This window comes from Phaethon lepturus, unplaced genomic scaffold (genome assembly GCF_000687285.1).
Source record: "Phaethon lepturus isolate BGI_N335 unplaced genomic scaffold, ASM68728v1 scaffold13033, whole genome shotgun sequence".
NCBI classification, from domain to species: Eukaryota; Metazoa; Chordata; class Aves; order Phaethontiformes; family Phaethontidae; genus Phaethon; species Phaethon lepturus.
Genome location: NW_010531271.1, coordinates 94 through 19,846, shown reverse-complemented (window position 1 = coordinate 19,846; position 19,753 = coordinate 94). Strand labels below are relative to the sequence as shown.

The window sequence follows — 19,753 nt, the reverse complement described above, 5'->3', positions numbered from 1 at the left end:
CGGAAGGTGAACCCTATGGCGGTTTAGGGCTGCGTTGCGCGCTTCTGGTATCGCGGTGTGTGCGAAGTTGTTGGGTTTGTTTGCTTTTTTTTTTAAATTCGAAATCCGATTTTTAGAAACACCCGGTCAGCCCCAACTAATGGGGCAGCGAGCCGGTGCTGTGGGCTGGAGGATTTTGCCGAGGTGTGGCTCTGTTTCCTGTTCTGCAGGGCATTGAGTCTGTTATGTAAATTCCTTAGATAATCTTTAAGTAAAACCTCGCATTTTCTGGAAAAGCACAAAAGACAGTGCGGGAAGTTGAACTGGATTTTGAACACAAGTTTTCTGCTATTAAAAAAACTTTATTAAATTTGAACTCTGTCTTTAGCAGTTAGCACTTCTACCCTTTTCACCCCCTCCTACCCACTGTGCATATGGGGAATTGTTTAATCATTACACACAGACATTAAAACGTTAAAAAAGTGCCCAACACCTACTTACAGGTGAAATCTGTTTATGTCACTTAATATATACAGCAGGCTTTCAACCCTACCCTATTCCCCTGTGCAAGAGCTTAACAGATTGTATAGCCTGTAATTCTTCATTGTATTTGTTGCTTTTTACTGCAGTTAAGTGGTTTTTATGCTTGAATAATGGTATTTTAGGACAAAAGGGTTACAAGATGCCTGCTTTCTCTGACCTACAAAAATTCTCTCTTGTACTAGTAAAAGCTGTCCAATAAAATGAGATTAAAAGGCACTAGTACCTTGTATTCTCCAGTATCTGTGACTAGGTGTGTAAAATCCAGGTGGCTTTATTTTTTTAATAGCTAGGAAAATGCGTATTTTTCCACAAAAAACTGGTTAGCTCCTTCGAGTCCAAACAGCGGAGCTCTTTGGGATGCTCTATCCATACAGATGGGAGAGGCTTCTGGAAGGATGTGGCTAGCACAGTTAAAGCTCTGGGAAAGCCCACTTAATTGTCAGCAGAGCTGTATACCTTTGGATGCAGCATTGGCCTCTTGATGTACAGAAGGTCATAAGCAGGCGTTTTAAATCTTGACACTTAAAAGGATGTGTAAAAGAGCCCACATTACAGTGTGAGGCACCTTAAACTGCTTGGAGGAATGGAAAAATAACGTGGTGCTTGAAAACTGGCATTTTCTTTGTCAGAGATGGCAAAAATTCTCCATAATACTGAGTAGGAATGCCCCTTAATATCATAGCACAGTCCTTTCTGTTAAGCTTACAGTAGGCTAATACTTGATGCAGTGTGGTGGGGGAGGGCAGGCTTCAGTAGTGTTAGATCACTAGGTGGCACGCTTGTCGTTAACCCACTAATGTGCAAGTACCCCCACGCAGTATTAGGGTCACTATACTGCTGGAAATTACATCTGATGTGATGTGAAACTCCAAACATATGTCATTAAGGATTTCATGCCTCTCTGACCAATTGCAAGGAGCCTGCCCAGTGTCCTTCACTTGACCAGATTGGATTCTCCAAGTCGAAGGATGGCATGCCTGGTTCTTCATGTGCAGTTTCAAAATACGTTAGCTTATCTGCTTTTGGAAACGGCTGCATGGTGTAGGTGAGTGGAATCTCCTTGCAGAGGCAGAATTCCAGGGGTTGAAAGTGGCTTTGTAGAAGTAATGATAAATCACTACCGACATCTAAAGGAAGTGTCTTGTGGCTTGACATAGCTAGAGGTAAACAATATTCTAAAATGTTCTATTCTTCGTGTAGGCTGATCAGCTGACTGAAGAACAGATTGCTGGTAAGTGTCTTGAGAAATGATTATTTTTTTCCTAACTCCTTGTGACTAAAAGAAAATGTATTATTTCAAACATAATGGAAAAAAACTTTATGACCATTTCAAATCTGTGCTAATGCTTTTTTAAAAAACACTCACTTAAAAAATAATTCTGGAAGATTACTGGTTCATTGCCTCTTAATTTAGACTGCTTGTTCCTTGGACTACAGATAATGATTCTTTTTAGACTTTCAGACTTGAGCCAAGTCCTTCTAGATTTCTTGCAAACAGAAATAATTGCTAGACTCAAGCGAACTTCTTGGAGTCAAAGCAGACCTAGGTACTCTTTTCTTTTTAATAAAGTGAAGATAAACTTGAAATGGCAACAAATAAACCTAAAATGGATTTATTACAAATTAATATAAGCCAATGTCTTTTAAGTAACTTCTAACAGACTGTCTGTAATTCAAACTAGTTAGGAGAAAGAGTATTATTTGGCCTTCTGGAGACCAGTCACCCACTTGTGGCTGACGTCAATTCTTATTGTCTGCTGCCTTAAAAATGAGTTGTAAATGACAACACTTATTGTTCCTCTAAGTCTGTTAATGGTGAAGGGAACTGAGTGGGTCCCTTCATTTATCCCAAGCAGCTGTTGTTTATGGTGTAACTGTGCCTCAAGCAAGATGATGATGAAATGCATTATACAGTGGTAATGCAGATAAATAGCCACATGAAATAAATTTGAATATGCTATGCAAATTTTGTATTGGTACTGCAAGTATTTTTTTAATTAATATTTGAGTGTTAATTCTCTTAATACGTGGCTAGTTGGATAAAATGTTTCTTAAAATACGTGGCTAGTTGGATAAAATGTTTCTTAAAATACGTGGCTAGTTGGATAAAATGTTTCTTAAAACTGTACCAGGCATTGCCAGTGGAGTACATTTTTAGTATGCAGTTTTATCATGCTGGTGATGTTACTAAACACTGGGACTGTTTCTGCCTCTAGAATTCAAGGAAGCCTTTTCCCTGTTTGACAAAGATGGTGATGGTACTATCACAACAAAAGAACTGGGAACTGTCATGAGGTCATTGGGTCAAAATCCCACAGAAGCAGAATTGCAGGATATGATCAACGAGGTAGATGCTGATGGTAAGTGTTGGAAAGGTAGTTACTAGCGCTGTGATCATATGTATGATCTCCACATCTGGGCTTGGACTGCATAGAGAAGATTCTGTCACATTGATCTCTTGAAGCAGTTTCAAAATACTCGATAGAATCTAAACTCAGAGGGGTGTCAATTTTTTGATTGCTCTCTGCACAGCAGTCAAAGATGCTAGCAGTATTAGTGAGAATCTAAAGGAGATGGACTGAAACAAAGATATGCTGTTTGTCTTTAATAATTTATGGGTCACAGGCTTCCTATTGCTATCTGACTTGCCCTGACTGGCTGTTAACCTGTGTTTCCACCCAGCTTTTCTATACATGTTTCATCAGCCCATGTTGGTCTTAATAGTTGTACTAATGTCTGTGGTTTTGTCTAAGGCCAAAAATGTGGTAGGAGTGGAACAGTGCTGAACTTCCAAGAATTGAAAATGCAACAGGGAGAGACTGTATAGTCTAATGTACTGTATTAGATCACTAATAGATAGAGGGGAGGGATTGGAGGCAAGAGCAGGTAAACCTTCCTGTATCAAATCTATTGGAATTGTTTTAAATAGATGGCAGAAAGGATAACTGCACATTTTGTTTCTGAGACTCCAGACAGGCTAGCAGTTATAAAAAGGAAAAATGCTTTCCCCTGCTCAGTTCTGTCAAGGCTTTGTATGTTGGTGGTTGTAGTGATTTTTCTCTAATATCTCTGTAAAAGGAGACTGAAAGTATACTGGCAAGAGTATAGATTATCTGATTATCAACTACATTAATTACAACTTCTTTCCTAAAAGTGTAAGTTGACCTTAATTGTTAACTCTTGCATCTTTATGGTGAAAAATTTCAGGGTTTGCAGTGCTACGTCAAGTTTGTGTATAGTGGCTTCTCTAGGCAGCAGTTCACAATGCTGCACTGATAGATGAAAATGAAAGGAGACTGAGGACTTCAGTCTGAAGACTTCAGTATGCCTGCCCATCTATTTAAACTTGTCGTATGGCAGAATGTTTTGCTCTTATTCTGCATGTTCATTGAGGATTTTTTTCAAAGCTGAGTACAAGACCTGTGTTTGCATTTAGCTGGTAGATAAAGCTGTCTGTGATGATAAATAGCTGTGTATGTCTCAATCTGGAATTCCTAAGATGCAAAGGTTTTCTTAAACTGCATTTATTTCACTGCTTTGCAGTATTTACCCAATGAATTTGTATGTTTCCCTCAAGCAATGGGTAGATCTTAGTTGCGCAGTGAACTACTTAATGTGGTTTTTGGCACGTAGGGCTGAATCCTGACTGTACAAATCTAGTTTCTGCTGTTTTAAAGAGCTTGGTTTTTCACCATACCATTTTTCTCATAGCTTTGAGCAGCCTGAAGTTTGAATCCTTACTTTGAATGAAGAACTTAAAAATCTTAGGAATGAGGCCTGAATTTTACCAGGGATCTTAAGTTTAGCAGTATGTGTTTTTACAGGTATTTCACGGCAAAACTGATCAGAAATACCAAATAATGGTAGCTTTTCTCACATTACTGGAATTTGCAGATCCTTGTTTCCCCTTAAAATGGTGCATTACATTTGTGGTGTACAGTATATGTTGATAAGGAAGTTGATTTTTAACAAGGAACAAGTATTTATGAGCAGCTTAAGGAAATGAAAGTTTCTCAAACTTTAGATATCTTGGACTTGTATTGCCAGCTTTATAATACATTCACTTCTACTTCTGGAATTTCCCACAGCAATTGGGAAATTCTAAAGAAACTAAACGATTAATTTTGTGGGAGTGATTTGAAGTAGTATTGGTTAACCTTGGAGCATCAGACCAACATTCTGCTTGCCACTTGTGTGGCAAATGGTATGGCTTGACCTGCAGAGAAGGCAACAGTTGAGTTCATTGTGCTGAAATGCTGTGATGACAGTGGCTACTGCAGACTGTAATAGCAAAAAGGCAGTGGTAGCAAATGAGGGAGAAGTTCTGGTTCTATAAGAATGGCTTACAGAGGATCTGTCAATCTTATCCCTGGCAAAATTAAATGCCAGGCTTTTTTTGTGTGTAAAGAAAAGCATGGAAGTTTAATTTTTGGAAGTTTCTTTTCATTAAGGCAATGGCACTATTGACTTCCCTGAATTTTTAACCATGATGGCCAGAAAAATGAAGGACACAGACAGCGAGGAAGAAATCCGTGAGGCATTCCGGGTCTTTGACAAGGTATTATTAAAAGTACAAATATTCTTTAGAAGCAGTGATGATGTCCATTTTTTTCTCAGTGTTTTCTCTCTTCTTGTCTAGAAGGAAAAAACTTCTTTAATAGATGCAGAGGGATTTGAAACAGAGCAGGGACTGTTCTGGAAACAGAACTAGGACTTTTGTAGGCTGGTTCTACCTGATTTACACAGCAGGTCTAAGCTTTGGGCTTATTCATGAGGAAAACTTTCTGGCCTTTCCTTAGGAGCAGAGATGAGCAGAACTCAATGTTTGTGGGGTGGGTTGTTTGGGGGGGGGGTTTTGGGGGGGGGGGTGTGACTGGTGGAGGGATGGAGGCTTTTCTGTATCTTCTGACTTCGGGGGAATGGGGAAACGTGCACATATGCACAAGTTTTATACTGTATGGAAGCTTTTGAAGCCAACATGATGTCGTCAGTATTTAGAGGGACATGAAGTATTACATGTTCTGTTTTCAAGATGTGGACTTTGAGGTTGCTTTGAGGAAAACTTAAGAGCTCAACTCCTCTCTTCTCTGAGGGTACCTGGGCATATATGACAAATGTCAATTATTTCTAGAACAGGGGTTCCCCTCTTTGGATTGCTTGGTTATGAGAGATGTTATGCGAATTGTGCTGAGCAGTGACTGGTGTAGCTGCAAAGCTGTTGCACACGCATGTGTGGAAGAAGGACTTGCTACTTCTTTTTACAGAAAAAAGTGGCAGTCTCTAGTATTTAGCTGGAAGAGGTGCTAGAGGAAATGTTTGATTCTTTGGTTAGTACGTCATCTATCCTATGGCATTATTTCTGCAGACTAGACTTGTGTTTAAAGTCCCTGAGGTAGCTTACCTACTGGTGATGGCCATATGAACTCCTGATATAAGCTAGTATATTCTTCTGTAGATGGAAGGGGACAGACTTCTGAAATGGCTAGAGATGAGCTCTAGGTTTGGATATTACGTGTGGGAACACTGACTTAGAAGTGTTATTCTCTCTTTTGTTTTGCTACAAAGCTTTTCACAATGCCTTTGGAGTAGAATTTAAATGCTTTCTTTGAAGATTTGTTCTGTATCATCTTAGCCAAGAAGCCTAACCTAGCCACCTGCAGTCTGGTTATAGAGGTAGTATTACATAGAAGAGAAAGCTGACTTTACCCTTGCTGGTGGGGAAATAGTTTTGCCTTTTTTTTTGGCCTTTTTTTTTTGGCCTTGCTTAGGCAGCAGAGACTAAACAAAAAACATTTTGTTTCTGGGTTTGTTTTTGAAAGCTGTTCTTCAAGAGCATTAAAAATACTTTATTGCAACTACAAATCAGGCATGTGGTTATTATTACAGTACAGTAATTGTATAGAAGGATATGGTGGCATGCATGCTTCATAAGGCAATGAGAGTAGTACATACTGTAGGGTTATAAGTGTACCAGGCCTGTATACCTGTCCCCAAAGTACCATAAGGCTAGTTCAGAAGTTACTGGGAAAACTAGATGTAGTTTAAGAGTTAATGTCAGGATTGTTGATCATGACCTTGTGCAACTCTTTCCTCACAGGATGGCAATGGCTATATCAGTGCAGCAGAACTACGTCACGTTATGACAAACTTAGGAGAAAAGCTAACAGATGAAGAAGTAGATGAAATGATCAGAGAAGCAGACATTGACGGGGATGGGCAAGTCAACTATGAAGGTAAAAAGATGGTTGTCTTGACTCAAAACCATTACTCAGATTGAGTGAAAGCCTGTTGCATAGGGCATTAATTTCTAGTACTTGAGACACCAGTTTATTTGGTTGTCTACTTTTGTGGACAATAGCTTAGATGCAGTGAGAAGGGCTTTTTTATGCCAGGTGCGTTTAAGACTTATCAGTTGAAGTACTCTGGAGACAATAAACCACAGTGACTTTTTATCTTTTCAGAATTCGTACAGATGATGACTGCAAAGTGAAGAGACCTCCTTTACACCTTTTTTCCTCTAGAAGAATCAAATTGAATCTTTTACTTACCTCTTGCAAAAAAAATGTTCATTTATTCATTCTGTTTCTGTATAGCAAAACTGAATGTCAAAATACCTTCTGTCCACAAACTGCATGTAATGGTTGGTGGTCCTGTCCCCAAAAGATAAACATCAGTTTTACAATATAAATAATTGTACTACCTTGAAAATAAAAAAGGAAGCACTTAGTGAACTCAAAAGTTCCATTTGCTAATGACTATTACACTGTTTGGGCTGGCCAGTTTTTCATGCATGCAGCTTGACAATTGAGCACAGTCAGACATTTGTATTAAAATGAAAAAAACAACCTAAAGGATCCACTCTTTTGTTCAACAGTGGATTCTAGTTCAATTTGTAGTATAAATTGTCATAGCTGGTTTACTTTAAAATTGGTTTATACCTCAGGATGGTATGCAGCAAAATGGTTGAAGGATGCAAAACTTAGAAAATGCCCTAAAGGTTGAATGGTTCTCCTGTACGTAGCAGTGTACTCCAAAAATATGATAATCTTAACTATGGATGGCATGTCTGTGTTAAAATACTGGTTTAACATTGTCTGCATTGCACTATAGTGAAACGGGTGTCGGGCTGTTACCGTTCACAAAATTTTTAAGAAATCTTCACCAAGGGAGCATCTTTGGACTCTCATATTTTTAAAACCTTCTGTACCATGACTTGGAGCTGGCGGAGTAGCCTGTGGACTTCAGCACAACTACCAACATCGCTGTTCAAGATATTACAATTTATGTCCATTCCAAGTTGTAAATGCTAGTCTTTTTTTTCCAATAAAAGACCATTAACTTAAAGGTGGTGTTAAATGCTTTGTAAAGCTAAAATATATATATAATTGAGATAAACCAAAAAAGCAGTAGGAGGGAAGTGTTTCTATGAATGACTTGCTGCTAAATTATAATGCACATGTATGCAATAAGTTATCCCCTATCTTTTCAAGATGGCAAGAACTGACCTCCTGTAACCCAAGACCTTTGCTATAAATAAATGAACTTGTGCTTGCCTTTCATATTACGACAATGTTAATTTAGTTGGTCTCAAAGTCGTGTAATGCTGACTCGTCAACTATCAGCACAGAAGTAACACCTCATTTCACTAAAGTGGAGAGCTCTGAGCATGCATGTCAATACTGGGGAAACATGTATAGGTTGCTTATGGTTTTTTTGACAGGTTATAGAAACCAGTTGGAGAATTTAAACAGCATGGACTTCATAGATATCTATGATTCTCAAACATGCCAAAAATGCATTTCTCTACCCACAGAAAGAAAATACAAGGACATTTCTTTTACAATATGTAAAAAAAAAAAGCCTTTTTGGAAACTGGGGCTGTTATGTCTTGACTATCTTCTCAAACACTTGCATGAATTTTGTGGGGTGGAGAAGAGGACTAGGGTTAATTTAAAAACCATCTTGTTACTTCTGCTTTGCATGCACTAGCAGTGCTTAGTCATTCCAGGTCTCTGAGTAAGTGTTCTCTGATCCTTCAGCTTCTTCATGAATGAGTGGTGAAGCAGCCATGTCCACTCTTCTTTCTTTGAGAGATGACTGCTTTTTCTTCTTTTTTTTTAAATAGCAGAGCCTCCATGTGGAAGGCTTTTATGCTTGGGAGGGACTGTGGCCTAATTACTTGACTAAGTTTGTTTCCAAATGTAGCTGGAGTTGTAAACCTTAATTGCCTAATTTCCTTTGGTTTTGGAGAGCACTGATACTATCTCTTGAAAGAGGTTCAAGTCTCCATTCATCCTGTCTAACTGAGGTGCCTGTGTTAAGAACTTAGTTGCTTGAAATGCAACTTTGCTCAGTGAGGGTCAAGAGACACCTCCAGAAGGCAATTGAGACTATCTGCCTTCAGTGATTATTTTTTTATTTTGTTTTTCCTGGGGGATGGGGGGGAGTTCTGGGTGACTAGGGACCTAGACACCTTAACCAAGTGCCTAAAGTTAGATGGGCTGAATGTAGGCAATTGTTGCAATCTCTAGTTGTTGCAAAGGCTTTTTGCTATGGCTGTGTATGCTGTCTTAGCAAACTGGCCATGGTGATGGGAATGTCTGACTACCATTTGAAAGTGGAGTCTTGCATGGCAGCTGCAAACTTCTACTTCAGTAGTGCTTGGGAGAGGCTGCACTGATTCTGTAGACCAGCTTTTAAAGAGAACGTACTCAAGAGACAGGCAAGGTAGGAGCAATGGTTGCTGCTCTGAACTAATTACTTCTGCCTGAGTGTGCAGAGAGATCTTGTCTAGTAGGTAAATGCTTCTTACCATCTAGCTGTCATTCACTCACGGTTGGTAGGGTAGTTCATTTAAGAACAGCTGCTTTTAGCTTATTTGGTGTGCTCTGTGCTTGCTAGCAAAGAGACCTCGTTCCTGCAGGAGGTTTTTGGCTTGACTAGAAATTGTCTGGCAGTGTGCAGTGTTGGTATGCCCTGTAACTGAATCTGCCTGGAGGTATCTAATTATTAACTGACTTCAGTACCACATCAACCTCGAGTAAATGTATCCTCTGTACAGGACTTTAGCTCTGTTCCCTTCTGCATAGTGAGTATCTAGAGAAATGAAATGGTGTCATCAAGGATTTTTTTTTTCCCCCCCTATGAGTGTGTGTGTGTGGCTTTAGCTTTTTCCAACTGTGAAAGTGTGGGCTGGATACACTTGGTGCATGGCTTAGAAACATGGGACTGGAAAGAACTTCCTGGGTCATCAGATCCAGTCCCCTGCTATTGCAGGCAACCGTGTCATATAATCCTTTTAATAAACTGATCAAGCTTAACCACCTGCTTGTAAGTGGCTTGTTTTCATGGAAGTTCTGTAACTCATGTTGCTCTCAACTGATGCAAGTAATATATGAAATATGAAGTTAATCAAAAGGTCCTCCAGCTTAGCTTTAGATTTATCATTACACTTATTTAACTGACTTTTTCAAACCTGTTATTCTTTGCACAACACTCAGGAAAGTGTTGAATCTTTACACCCCCTTGCTATGAAAAAGAGTTGGTGTGCTTGCTTATTTTTTTTAATGGAAAAGATGGATGTCTGGCTTGTTGAAATTTGTTAGATATGTTAATTGTCAAGGCAAGAAACAATTGAGTTACTTGTATTTGATACATAACTTTAAGGCTAGAGTATACATAACCATTTTTAAAATACATCAACTTGCAGTGTAGTTTTATATTTAATACTGAAATTGTACTGCTAAAGTTAAACTGCTGTTAATCATATTCCTCTTCTGATCATAATGAAAAAATAAAGGGTAAGAAAATGCTTAACATAGATTATTCATTATCATGCTTATTTTATTGATAATTCAGGCACTGAAATGTCTCCAGGTATGGGGCATTTGTGGTGTTTGTGGGGGTGGGGTGGGGTGAGGGGGGGTGGTTTGCTGATGTGGTAGAAGATTCTTATCCCCCAACCATTTGTTGCACTTGTGCAGCTTCAGAAACACAGATGCTATCAAAAACTGATCAAGGAATTACCCTACATGTTACCGAGGCACTAAATGCGTGTGTGGGTGCGGGTCTGATCTGTCAGCACCTGCGCCCTGCCCAGGTGAGCGGGGAGGGGGATGCACCTGTATCTTGTCCCTGTATTGCAGTACGTGTGTGATGTGAATGCAGATCCTTGTTCCCGGGTGACACCATCACTAGAAGCACGGTCTTGGGGTTTAGAAATAACTAATAGAGTTAATACAGCTTGCCTTCCCCTACGGTGAAACTCACTGGAACACTTGTCTTGCTGCAATTCAGTTAGGTTTTGGGTGTGTTTTTGTTTCGTGGGGTTTTTGGTTTGTTTTTAAGGTTTAATGACTAAGTGAAATCCGACAGAAGGGACTGTGGCAGGTCCATGGCATGTCTTCTGGCCACAGACATCTAGCCATCAAGTGAAGAGAAGTGATGAAGGCTGATACCGTGTTTCTTCCGACTGACATTTAGGAAAGCAAATGGTATACTTGCAAATAGAACAGTTGGGCCTTGAAAATTGGTAAGACAAATGCATATAAAATTGTATGCGGATTTTTAGATAATAGCATTACAATTCCAAAATATTAAAGGGTGGGGTTTTTTAAAATCTAAATACAGGATTTTTCAAGTAGACAATGAATTGTGCATGGATTTGAAATTCCAAGGGTTCCTGATGTTGTTTGCCATAGAGAATTTATGTGAAGGCCCAAGTATTTAAAGGGTTGATGTTTTGTATTTTCTAAGAACCCCTATTAGTGAGTATCCTAGGGAGGCATTCAGAGAATATTTGTAATAGTTGATAATTTGTTTTGATATTAATAAATCAGGTTTTGAACTGAAGTGGCCAAATATCCCAATAAATGGGAGAGCTGCTGATTAAGTAGATGTGAATTGAATCTCAGAGTCCCATGGATGATTAAGCACAGCTGATATCTAGCAATAAATGAGTGCTTGTGCTGTGCTCTGTCCTTCTGGTAATGGTAGCCAGGAGCACCCAGCCCAGCGCGTTGTGCTCTCCTCCCTGTGGCGCTGACATGGAGCTGCGTCTTACTTCCCTGTGCAGTGCTTCGCTCTGCAGAGGCAAGAGCATGCTTCAGAGCACGGGACAGCCCTTTTGGCCATCAAACTGCTAAACTCCAGGAGAAAAAAAAAACCCATCTGATCTAAAAAAAAAAAAGTGTATTGCATCAGGGGGTTAAATTTCTCCCAGATCCCGGTGGAGTCCGAGATGCTGAGTGGCACCAGGACCATACAGCGATGTTAGAGAAACAAAATTGAGAAGCAGGTCTCCCAGCATTGCTCCCAGAGATCCTAATAAAAAGGTTGCAAGCTGCACTTTCCAGCATTCCAATAGGTATTGGACAAAGCTGGCTCTAGCTGGCAATGGGTGCCACAACCTCATATGTGCTGACTTCTTGTTCTGATCTTTCATAGAAGCTTCACTGACTGGGAAATCTTGTACAGACCTCATCCGAAGAGCCACTTTCAGTTGCCTCAGAAGTCAGCATCTGCAGAAATACTGAAAGAATTATTCATAGTGCAGCCTTTTCCTGGCAAAAAAGGTCTCCTGAGATAATTAGTGGTTGAAGGAGTACAATATGAAAACTGGGCTAATCACCTAAAATGAACCAAAATGTTTTCTGAATATTTTTTCTTATTTCTAGATCTCTAAATATGATGTATTTGAAAAACAGATTCTTGAACAAAAGTCCTACTTGCCCTACCAGTTGCAGCATTTAAAATGAACACAATATTTGAACAGGAACCAACTGGATCAACTGAGAAATCCATAAAAAGGCATTAAATAGCATTCCCCATTTCAGTAGTTTGCAGTGGGGTTGGCACTAACAATGCTGACAGCCTAGTAAGTACTCTGAAAAAGGATATGGTGAATGGATAGGGTGAGAGCAAAAAGAATTACCTGAGCATGGGACTGGTTTGTAGTCTTGTCTCTTGGAGTATTGTTGCCCATAAAGCTATAAATCTTTGATTGTGAGCTCCCTGGGCATTATGTTTTTCTAGCAGCGGTGCTGTTGCTTTGTCTGCTTTTTCTAACCTGTGCCGCCGCCACCGCCCCTCTCCCCCCCCCCCCCCCCGCCCCAAACTCTACGTATACCTTACATGACCTGGAAAAGTTAGTTGTAAGCCTGCTGCAGTTCAGAACTTGCCATATGTGCTCTGCTTATTCTGAGCTTTCTTTACAAATTTGTATTCTTTACAAATACATTAGAAAGAAACATTTTCCTCCAGACATTCTGGTAGGAGACAAAAATATAACCACAATTTCAGATAGGTTTTTACTGAATCTCTTTTGTTAAGTAAAATAGTTTAACCTAGAGTAATTAGCTCCCTAGGAATCCGAATGCAACATCATCAAAACTACTTTCTCAAGGATTTTGACATAAAATTTGATGGATATTTTCTAATAACTTACTTGTGTCTTTAGATATTTATAAAGTAAAAATTCCTACACCAGATGCCCTGACAAACAGTGTGCATGATGCTGTCCACCCTACGTAGACAAGTAGATTGAATCAGCAAGTCAAGGCAATAAGTAAAACATCTTTTCACTACCAAAGAAGATACCTTGCTCTACAGCACAGTTACAAAACCATAATTAAAGTGTGAAAATTGCTGATTTATGTTCCACCAAACTAATTTGGAGAGGAAGGTAAGTAATTTCTTCACTAGCTCGGGTTATTATTCTTTTCTTCTATATTAAACACTTGCACACATGGAAAATATTATGGCAAAAGAACGGTCTTAGCGCTACAAAACTAAGCACTCAAAATTTAAAAAATACCCAATTAAGGTTATCCATGAAGCTCCAGCATGGCCTACTGCAAATGTGATTGCAAAACATTATGACACTCTGTTCTCTCATACTATGCTGCCCACAGCATCTTTGCATCAACGTGTTAAATATTTCATTGCAACTTTCTTTTTGAATGCATTATTCCATACCCTTGTCACTACTCACTACCCAGCTCTTGTTCCAAAGACAGAATTACTAGTTTATTCAATTTTTCCTATGCCAGTTAAGTATCAGAGTGCTTCACAAATACTGCTTGCTTTTTAGGACACACAGTGAAGTAAGGATATGCTTTATCCTCATCGAACAGAAGGAGCTGAGCTGCAGTCTCTGAAGTCCCAAGCAGTATTTCTGAGAGCTCAATCTGAGACATTTTCATTTGTTAGGATCATAACCATGCCTTATGGGTGATATAGAGACCTCATTGGTAACAGTGTCCTTCGTGTCTGAAAATCAATCTAAGCCTCTGGGTGAAGCAGTTGTTGACCAACGTGCTTAGAGGAAGCGACCACCTGTAGGCAGCTGAGTCTGAGTGGTCAACCCACCCCAACGCAGAAACCACGAGCGCTTGTTTTCCAATGGCCTGCTTCATCCAGCAGGTCAGCTTTTGTCTTCTTCCAGCCCCGATCACTCACTACGCATTGCCTAATTTCTGCGACACATGAGAAGAGATCAACTATGCGGCATTTCTTTCATTGCAGCGTGCTGATTCATGCCTAGAGCAACTCCCCTTGTGCCAGGGAAGAGGAGCTGAAATAAACCGGGTGATTTAATGCTAGGACCACAAAATAGGCAGGGGGAAGGGAAGTAGGGGAATAAAAGTGGCAAAGAAACTCAATTCTGGCACTTCCTAACTTTGATGTGTAACTTTGTGCTTTCGCTGCTGTTTCAATCCTGTCATTTACCACTGCGAGAGTGAAAGCAGAACTACACTCCCAGCACAGGAAACTCCGTTGTGTGGCATCGTGGTGACGCCCCCATGAGTCATCATCTGAGCCGCTGCCTTCAGGTTCGGCACAGACTGGGACCTCCTGAGGTAACAGAGGAACGGCAAGCAAAGCTCTTCTGCTCCCTCAGCCAACCCGAAATGGGGAGGAAGCGCTTTGCCCATGGGTTTGCAGAGGTAAGGTGGATTCAGTGGCTGTAAGAGCCAGGGCTCTGCAGGAGGCTACGCTTTAATGGTCCTAGGCTCTTCCCTCGTCCGCTGTACACATGACCTCGTACCTCCTGTTCCTCTGCCTGTCCTGCCCCTTCCTTTCACCTCCGTTTTATTCTCTACCCTTATCAGGCTGAACTTGCGCCTCTCAGACTTTTCTAGGTTTCCTTATCCCATGGTCATCTTTTTCATCTTCTCTGCTGTTGTGGGTTAATCCCAGTGGGCAGCCCAGCCCCACCAGCCACTCGCTCACTCCCCTTCCCAGTGGGATAGGGAGAGAATCAGAAAGGTGAAAATGCAAAAACTCGTGGATTGAGATAAAGACAGTTTAATCAGGAAAGTAAAAGTCAGGTGCACAAGCAAAACAAAACAAGGAATTCATTCACCACTCGCCATGGGCAGGCAGGTGTTCAGCCATCTCCAGCAAAACAGGGCTCCATCATGCCTAACGGTTACTTGGGAAGACAGATGCTGTAACTCAGAACATCCCCCTTTCCTTCTTCTTCCCTCAGCTTCTATTTGCTTAGCATGACGTCGTATGGTATGGAATATCCCTTTGGCCAGTTTGGGTCAGCTGTCCTAGCTGTGCCAGCTTCCCATGCACCTCCAGCCTTCTCACTGGTGGTGTGAGGAGCAGAAAAGGCCTTGATGCTGTGTAAGCACTGCTCAGCAATAACTAAAACATCCCTGTGTTATCAACATTGTTTGGGTCACAAATCCAAAACTCAGCACCATACAAGCTACTAAGAAGAAAATGAACTCTGTCCCAGCCCAAGCCAGTATATCAGCCCATCTATTTCTCCCTCTGATCAGGTCTGCCAATTACACATCTTCCAGATCTCCATTCCCACAAGCACCCACCCCCTTTTTGTCCTAAACTGCTGATTTCTCACCGAGCTAATTTCTCCTCCGTGTTGCCTAAGACAGAGCGATCAATCACTCACGTCAGTGTGCAGAAAAAAGTCTTCCTGTGCTCTGCTCGGGCCCCAGGTTGTAGACACGGGTCTGAGCCTCTCTTGGCTTGCAGCAGCTCTCTGCTGTGTTTGCAAAACAAGATACAGAGCAGGTTGCCCCTCGCTTCAAGCTGGGGGTACCTGGTCAAGGGGGAGGTAAGCTGTTGGAAGTCCACCTGGCCCTGCGTGCGGCTGTGTGGGTGCACTGCACTGCCTCACTGCTTTCCTGAAATGCTGCTTTCATCTCAGAAGAGTTACTGCTTTTGAATGCATGAAGTGCACCGCTCTCTCCCATATATATACACACATGTCTTTTTGCATTCAAGAGGAGCTTTGCTGTACGCTTCTCCTGAGCAGAATCGTATTAGGTGTAAGCTTAAGCAGTCACCTCACCCGCCACTGACATCCAGCCATCTTGAGCCTAAAATGTGGTAGATTTTTAAGGGATCATCTTTGCACATGGGTTGTTCCCAGCAGAGATCAATACATCAAATTTTGAACTTGGGGCCATAATGTGGTGCAGGATGTGTGTAAGTCTGAGACAGTGAGGAAAGTGGGACCAGGGACAGACTCTCTCGTGACACTGGGACCCCTCCCAGCCCTCTTCTCCCACCTACTCTCCTCTCCCTTTCTCTTCCTTTCTAACCCAATCTTCGCCTCTTCTTAGGCTTCTTGAGCCACAATTTAGCTATTCTACAAAGAGCACCTCACTGAACTTAATTCTGTTAATAGGCAGCTTTAGATTAAGAGATCAGTTATCATTTGCTAAACTACTGCAGCAGTACCCCCACACAAAAAGTAGATGTAGGATGCTCTCAATTGCAGAAGTATGCCTGCAGAAAAAGTCACATAGAGTTTGATTGCACCAATATTAAATTATTACGGCAGTTTGAAGTTTTATGAAGCAATAGTTATAATAATGCCATTTTAGTACTCTGTACTTAGACACATTAGAGCTGCTTCCATATAGCAGGTAGTTACTATCTGGGGAAAAATAACCTTCCTTCTCTGATGTGGCAAAACGCTTCTTCATATCAAAGCTATTGCCATTAGTGAATATGTATAAATGAAAAAGTAAAATCTAATAAAATATATATAGCTAAGTACCTTTTTCAGACTTTTGCAGTACATTGCTTACTATGAAATAGTAGTTTAGTGCTTCTCATTTTAACAGGATAGGGAAGAATTCAGATTCTTATATATGATTAACGTCCACCACATGCAAGTGACTTCACATTGCCAGTCAAATGATATTACTTCAAGGATGAAGTATGAAACTAGTATGTTTGTGGATTGTTAATTACTAAGTCAATACTGAATCTCACATGCAGCTTTAGTGCCTAAGCTATTACCCAGAGGTTAGAGAATCTACTTGTATGGCAACATAAGTATTTTTAGTGATTTACAAGTTGTAAAATTGTAATCTTGACCAAATTCCAGATTAAATTAATTTGAGCAGTTAATACAGTAACAACTGGAGTAAGCATTAAGGTCACGTGGCTGAATTGTTAAGAAAATGAAACTGTTTTTTTAGGGCTATTGCTGGTTGCACACTGTTGACTGCTAGTTTTGGAATTTATTTCATGTTTTCAGGCTTACTGTATTGGATTGGCAAAATCTTTTTACATGCAGGTTTTCTAATGAATGGGATATACTTCCTTCTGAGTGTATAGGTTGCTGTTAAATATTTCAGTCTGGGATTTGACCTGTTTTGCAAATCTATCACCTTACAGCAAATTTTGTCCCCATTTTGTATTTCCAAATACGAAAACTCCATCACTCTTTTCAATGAAAACCAGCAAAAGCATCGCTCTACTATCATCATGTTCTGTTCCTGCGCTGCCAGCTCAGTGCCCATGAACTCTGGCAATTAGGCAGGATTAGCTGAACAAGGCAGATTCATCATTAGCTCAGAATTTCTTTGGTTCTGGATATGTAGGTCAGACCAAGTTTTACAAAATGAGGTTTTGTGGTTTCATTTAGTTTTTTATTATACCCTCTATAAAAAAGAAAAAAGGTTTAAAAGGAAAAAGGTGTTACTGTTATAAACAAAGGCAGGAAAACTGAACTGATGGACTTAAGGATGAATAAAAGATGAATGTGTTTGGCAAAGCACTCGCACAGAAGAGCTCTGCTAGGGATGATGAGAGATTTCTGTAGAGCCAGCTCCGGGAGAATCCCTGCAGAGAAGAGAGGCGAGTGGGGGCAGAAGTGTTTGAGGGAAGATCTAAAATAGATGAAAAAAGGTGAAACATGCAAATGGCCTTGGGAATGCAGCCTGCTACAAATCATAGCAGTGCTGCTGCAGAAGCAAAGCCGCCACAGCCTTCATTATACTCCCAGGCTCCCTGCACGGGTTAGAGGGGAAGAACCAACGCACAGGAGAAGATTCAGGGAGTGCTCAGCAGGGACCTGTTTAATGTGGACATTGGGGAAAAATGAAGGGGTGACAACTAGACTTGCTGCTGGGAAAGCTGCTCCCCTGTACAAGCTTTGTCCGGTGCCATGCTGGGTCCCGCTCTTCTGGAAGGCAAGCAGCTGAGGACCATGTGGTTGCTGTCACCAGACATAGCTGTGGTCAGTCCTGGGATCATGCCTTACGCTCTGCCAGTCTCCAGGCTTTAATTGCTTCGTTCTGGGATGCTGAAAGGCATCTCCATTGCGAGGGAAGTCAGTGCTCCGAGCCTGCCTGCAGCAAGAGCTGCGCTGGCAGGGCCATCCATGATGGTCAGGCTGCCCCTTGTGATACAAGGAACAGGGGAGAGCTGATCTCCATCCCTGCACAGAACGAGTGACCACCACTTGGCACAGAGGAAAACAACATGCTCAAGCAAGTGCATCTCTCATCTCTTACGTTCCTGGAAAGCTCCATCCTAAATCTTCGCGCCAGTGCTGCTGGGTTCAGGATAGTGACGTTGTCAGAGGACCCAAGGCTGGTGCCCAGGCCTGCAGAGGAAACAGACTTGCGACCTGGCTGCACAGATCCCAAGGTGGCAGGGGCTATATTGGATGTAAGCATGGAAGCCAGGGAGCTTACAGGCATGTCCAAGAACTCAGGAAACAATTTTCAGCACCATAGCCTTTAGGTAACAGCTGAGCAGGGGTTTAGGGGACTGTGACGTGGGAGGAGTGGGACACAATCCTTTTGTGTTTCCAGTTCCAGCAATGACTCTACTGGTGGCTTGGCTTTCCTCCTAGTCTTTAAAACTGACCTTGTCTCCTGTGCTGCAATCCATGTTACCAAGCTGGGTACTGTTTTTTTAAGGTGTTTTCTCTATCCAGTTAGTGCCCACATGCAGTTCTCCACAACTTACAAAACATTAGCAGACCACAGTTTAGGATTGAAGCCTTACATGGAACTGAGCTTGAATATGGACTATTTGATTGAAAACTGTCAGATGAGAGCTTTAAAGCATACCTGGAACAGCTGTGAATGGTTTAAAGTACAGCACAAAATTTTCTAGCTCCTTTCTTTAGCCTCTAGCCCTAATTTTTATTTCATCACACCAGTGTTAAAACTAGTGAAATAGAGACTACAGAGAAGGTATAACAGGTCCCAGATCAACACTTAGTGGCAAAATCAAATGCGAACGCTTAGCAAATCGTCTAGAAAAAGGAATACGACGCAGAGCCATCCAGCCCGAGTTCATCAGTTCAGATGCGACCTGCAAGAAGTTAACAGAAGTTATTGCCAGCAAATGCCTGCCTGGCAGCTGGCAGAGGAGTGCTGCTTATAGCTTTACCCTGTGTAGGTACTTGCGGTTGCTGATTTCCCCTTCACAGGTCCCGCTATGGCAGGGGACAACACTCAGTCTCCCAGTCTGGTGGTACTCCAGCTGCTAAATGGATGTCCCCGTTTTCAGCGGGCTGAGCACACGCAGCCCCGAAGTGTAGATGCCTGCCGCTGCAGACCACCCTGCAAGCGGAGCCCGAGGCTGAGTGTGTCGCAGCGGTGGCTGGGCTTGCCAGGCGTCCTCGTTGCCGCCCTTTGTGGGAGGCCGGGGCTCACTGCTGTGGTGGCCACGTGTGCCGGCCTGGCTGAGACTCGGGCTCGGTCCCCGCCGGCTGTCCACCACTTCCCAGGCAGGTTTTGCAGCCCGTGCCGAGCGCTCTGCTGCTCCCGCCTGCGCTGGCGCTTGACACCCTCTGCTGCCCCCGCCTGCGCTGGCGCTTGACAAACCCCCATCACCCCAGCCAGGAGAGCCCCACACAGTGCTTCGGCTGCTGGGGGTGACATCCTCGAAGTCTGCTCCGGCTGCTCCACAGGGCCGGGCTGGAAGAAGGGTTTTGTTGTTATTA

The 19,753-nt window shown here is 41.8% G+C and overlaps 1 protein-coding gene across 1 annotated transcript; it reads left to right on the top strand.

The window, feature by feature from the left end:
- Positions 1-1,710: 1,710 nt before the first annotated feature.
- On the top strand, positions 1,711-9,842 carry LOC104615665 (calmodulin-A-like; the record flags this gene model as incomplete). The annotated part of the gene is given in 5 exon segments (XM_010284495.1): positions 1,711-1,753; positions 2,739-2,882; positions 4,974-5,080; positions 6,620-6,755; positions 6,984-9,842. Coding segments are annotated over 5 exon segments (459 nt in total), but the record flags the coding sequence as incomplete, so codon positions are not given.
- Positions 9,843-19,753: the final 9,911 nt, after the last annotated feature.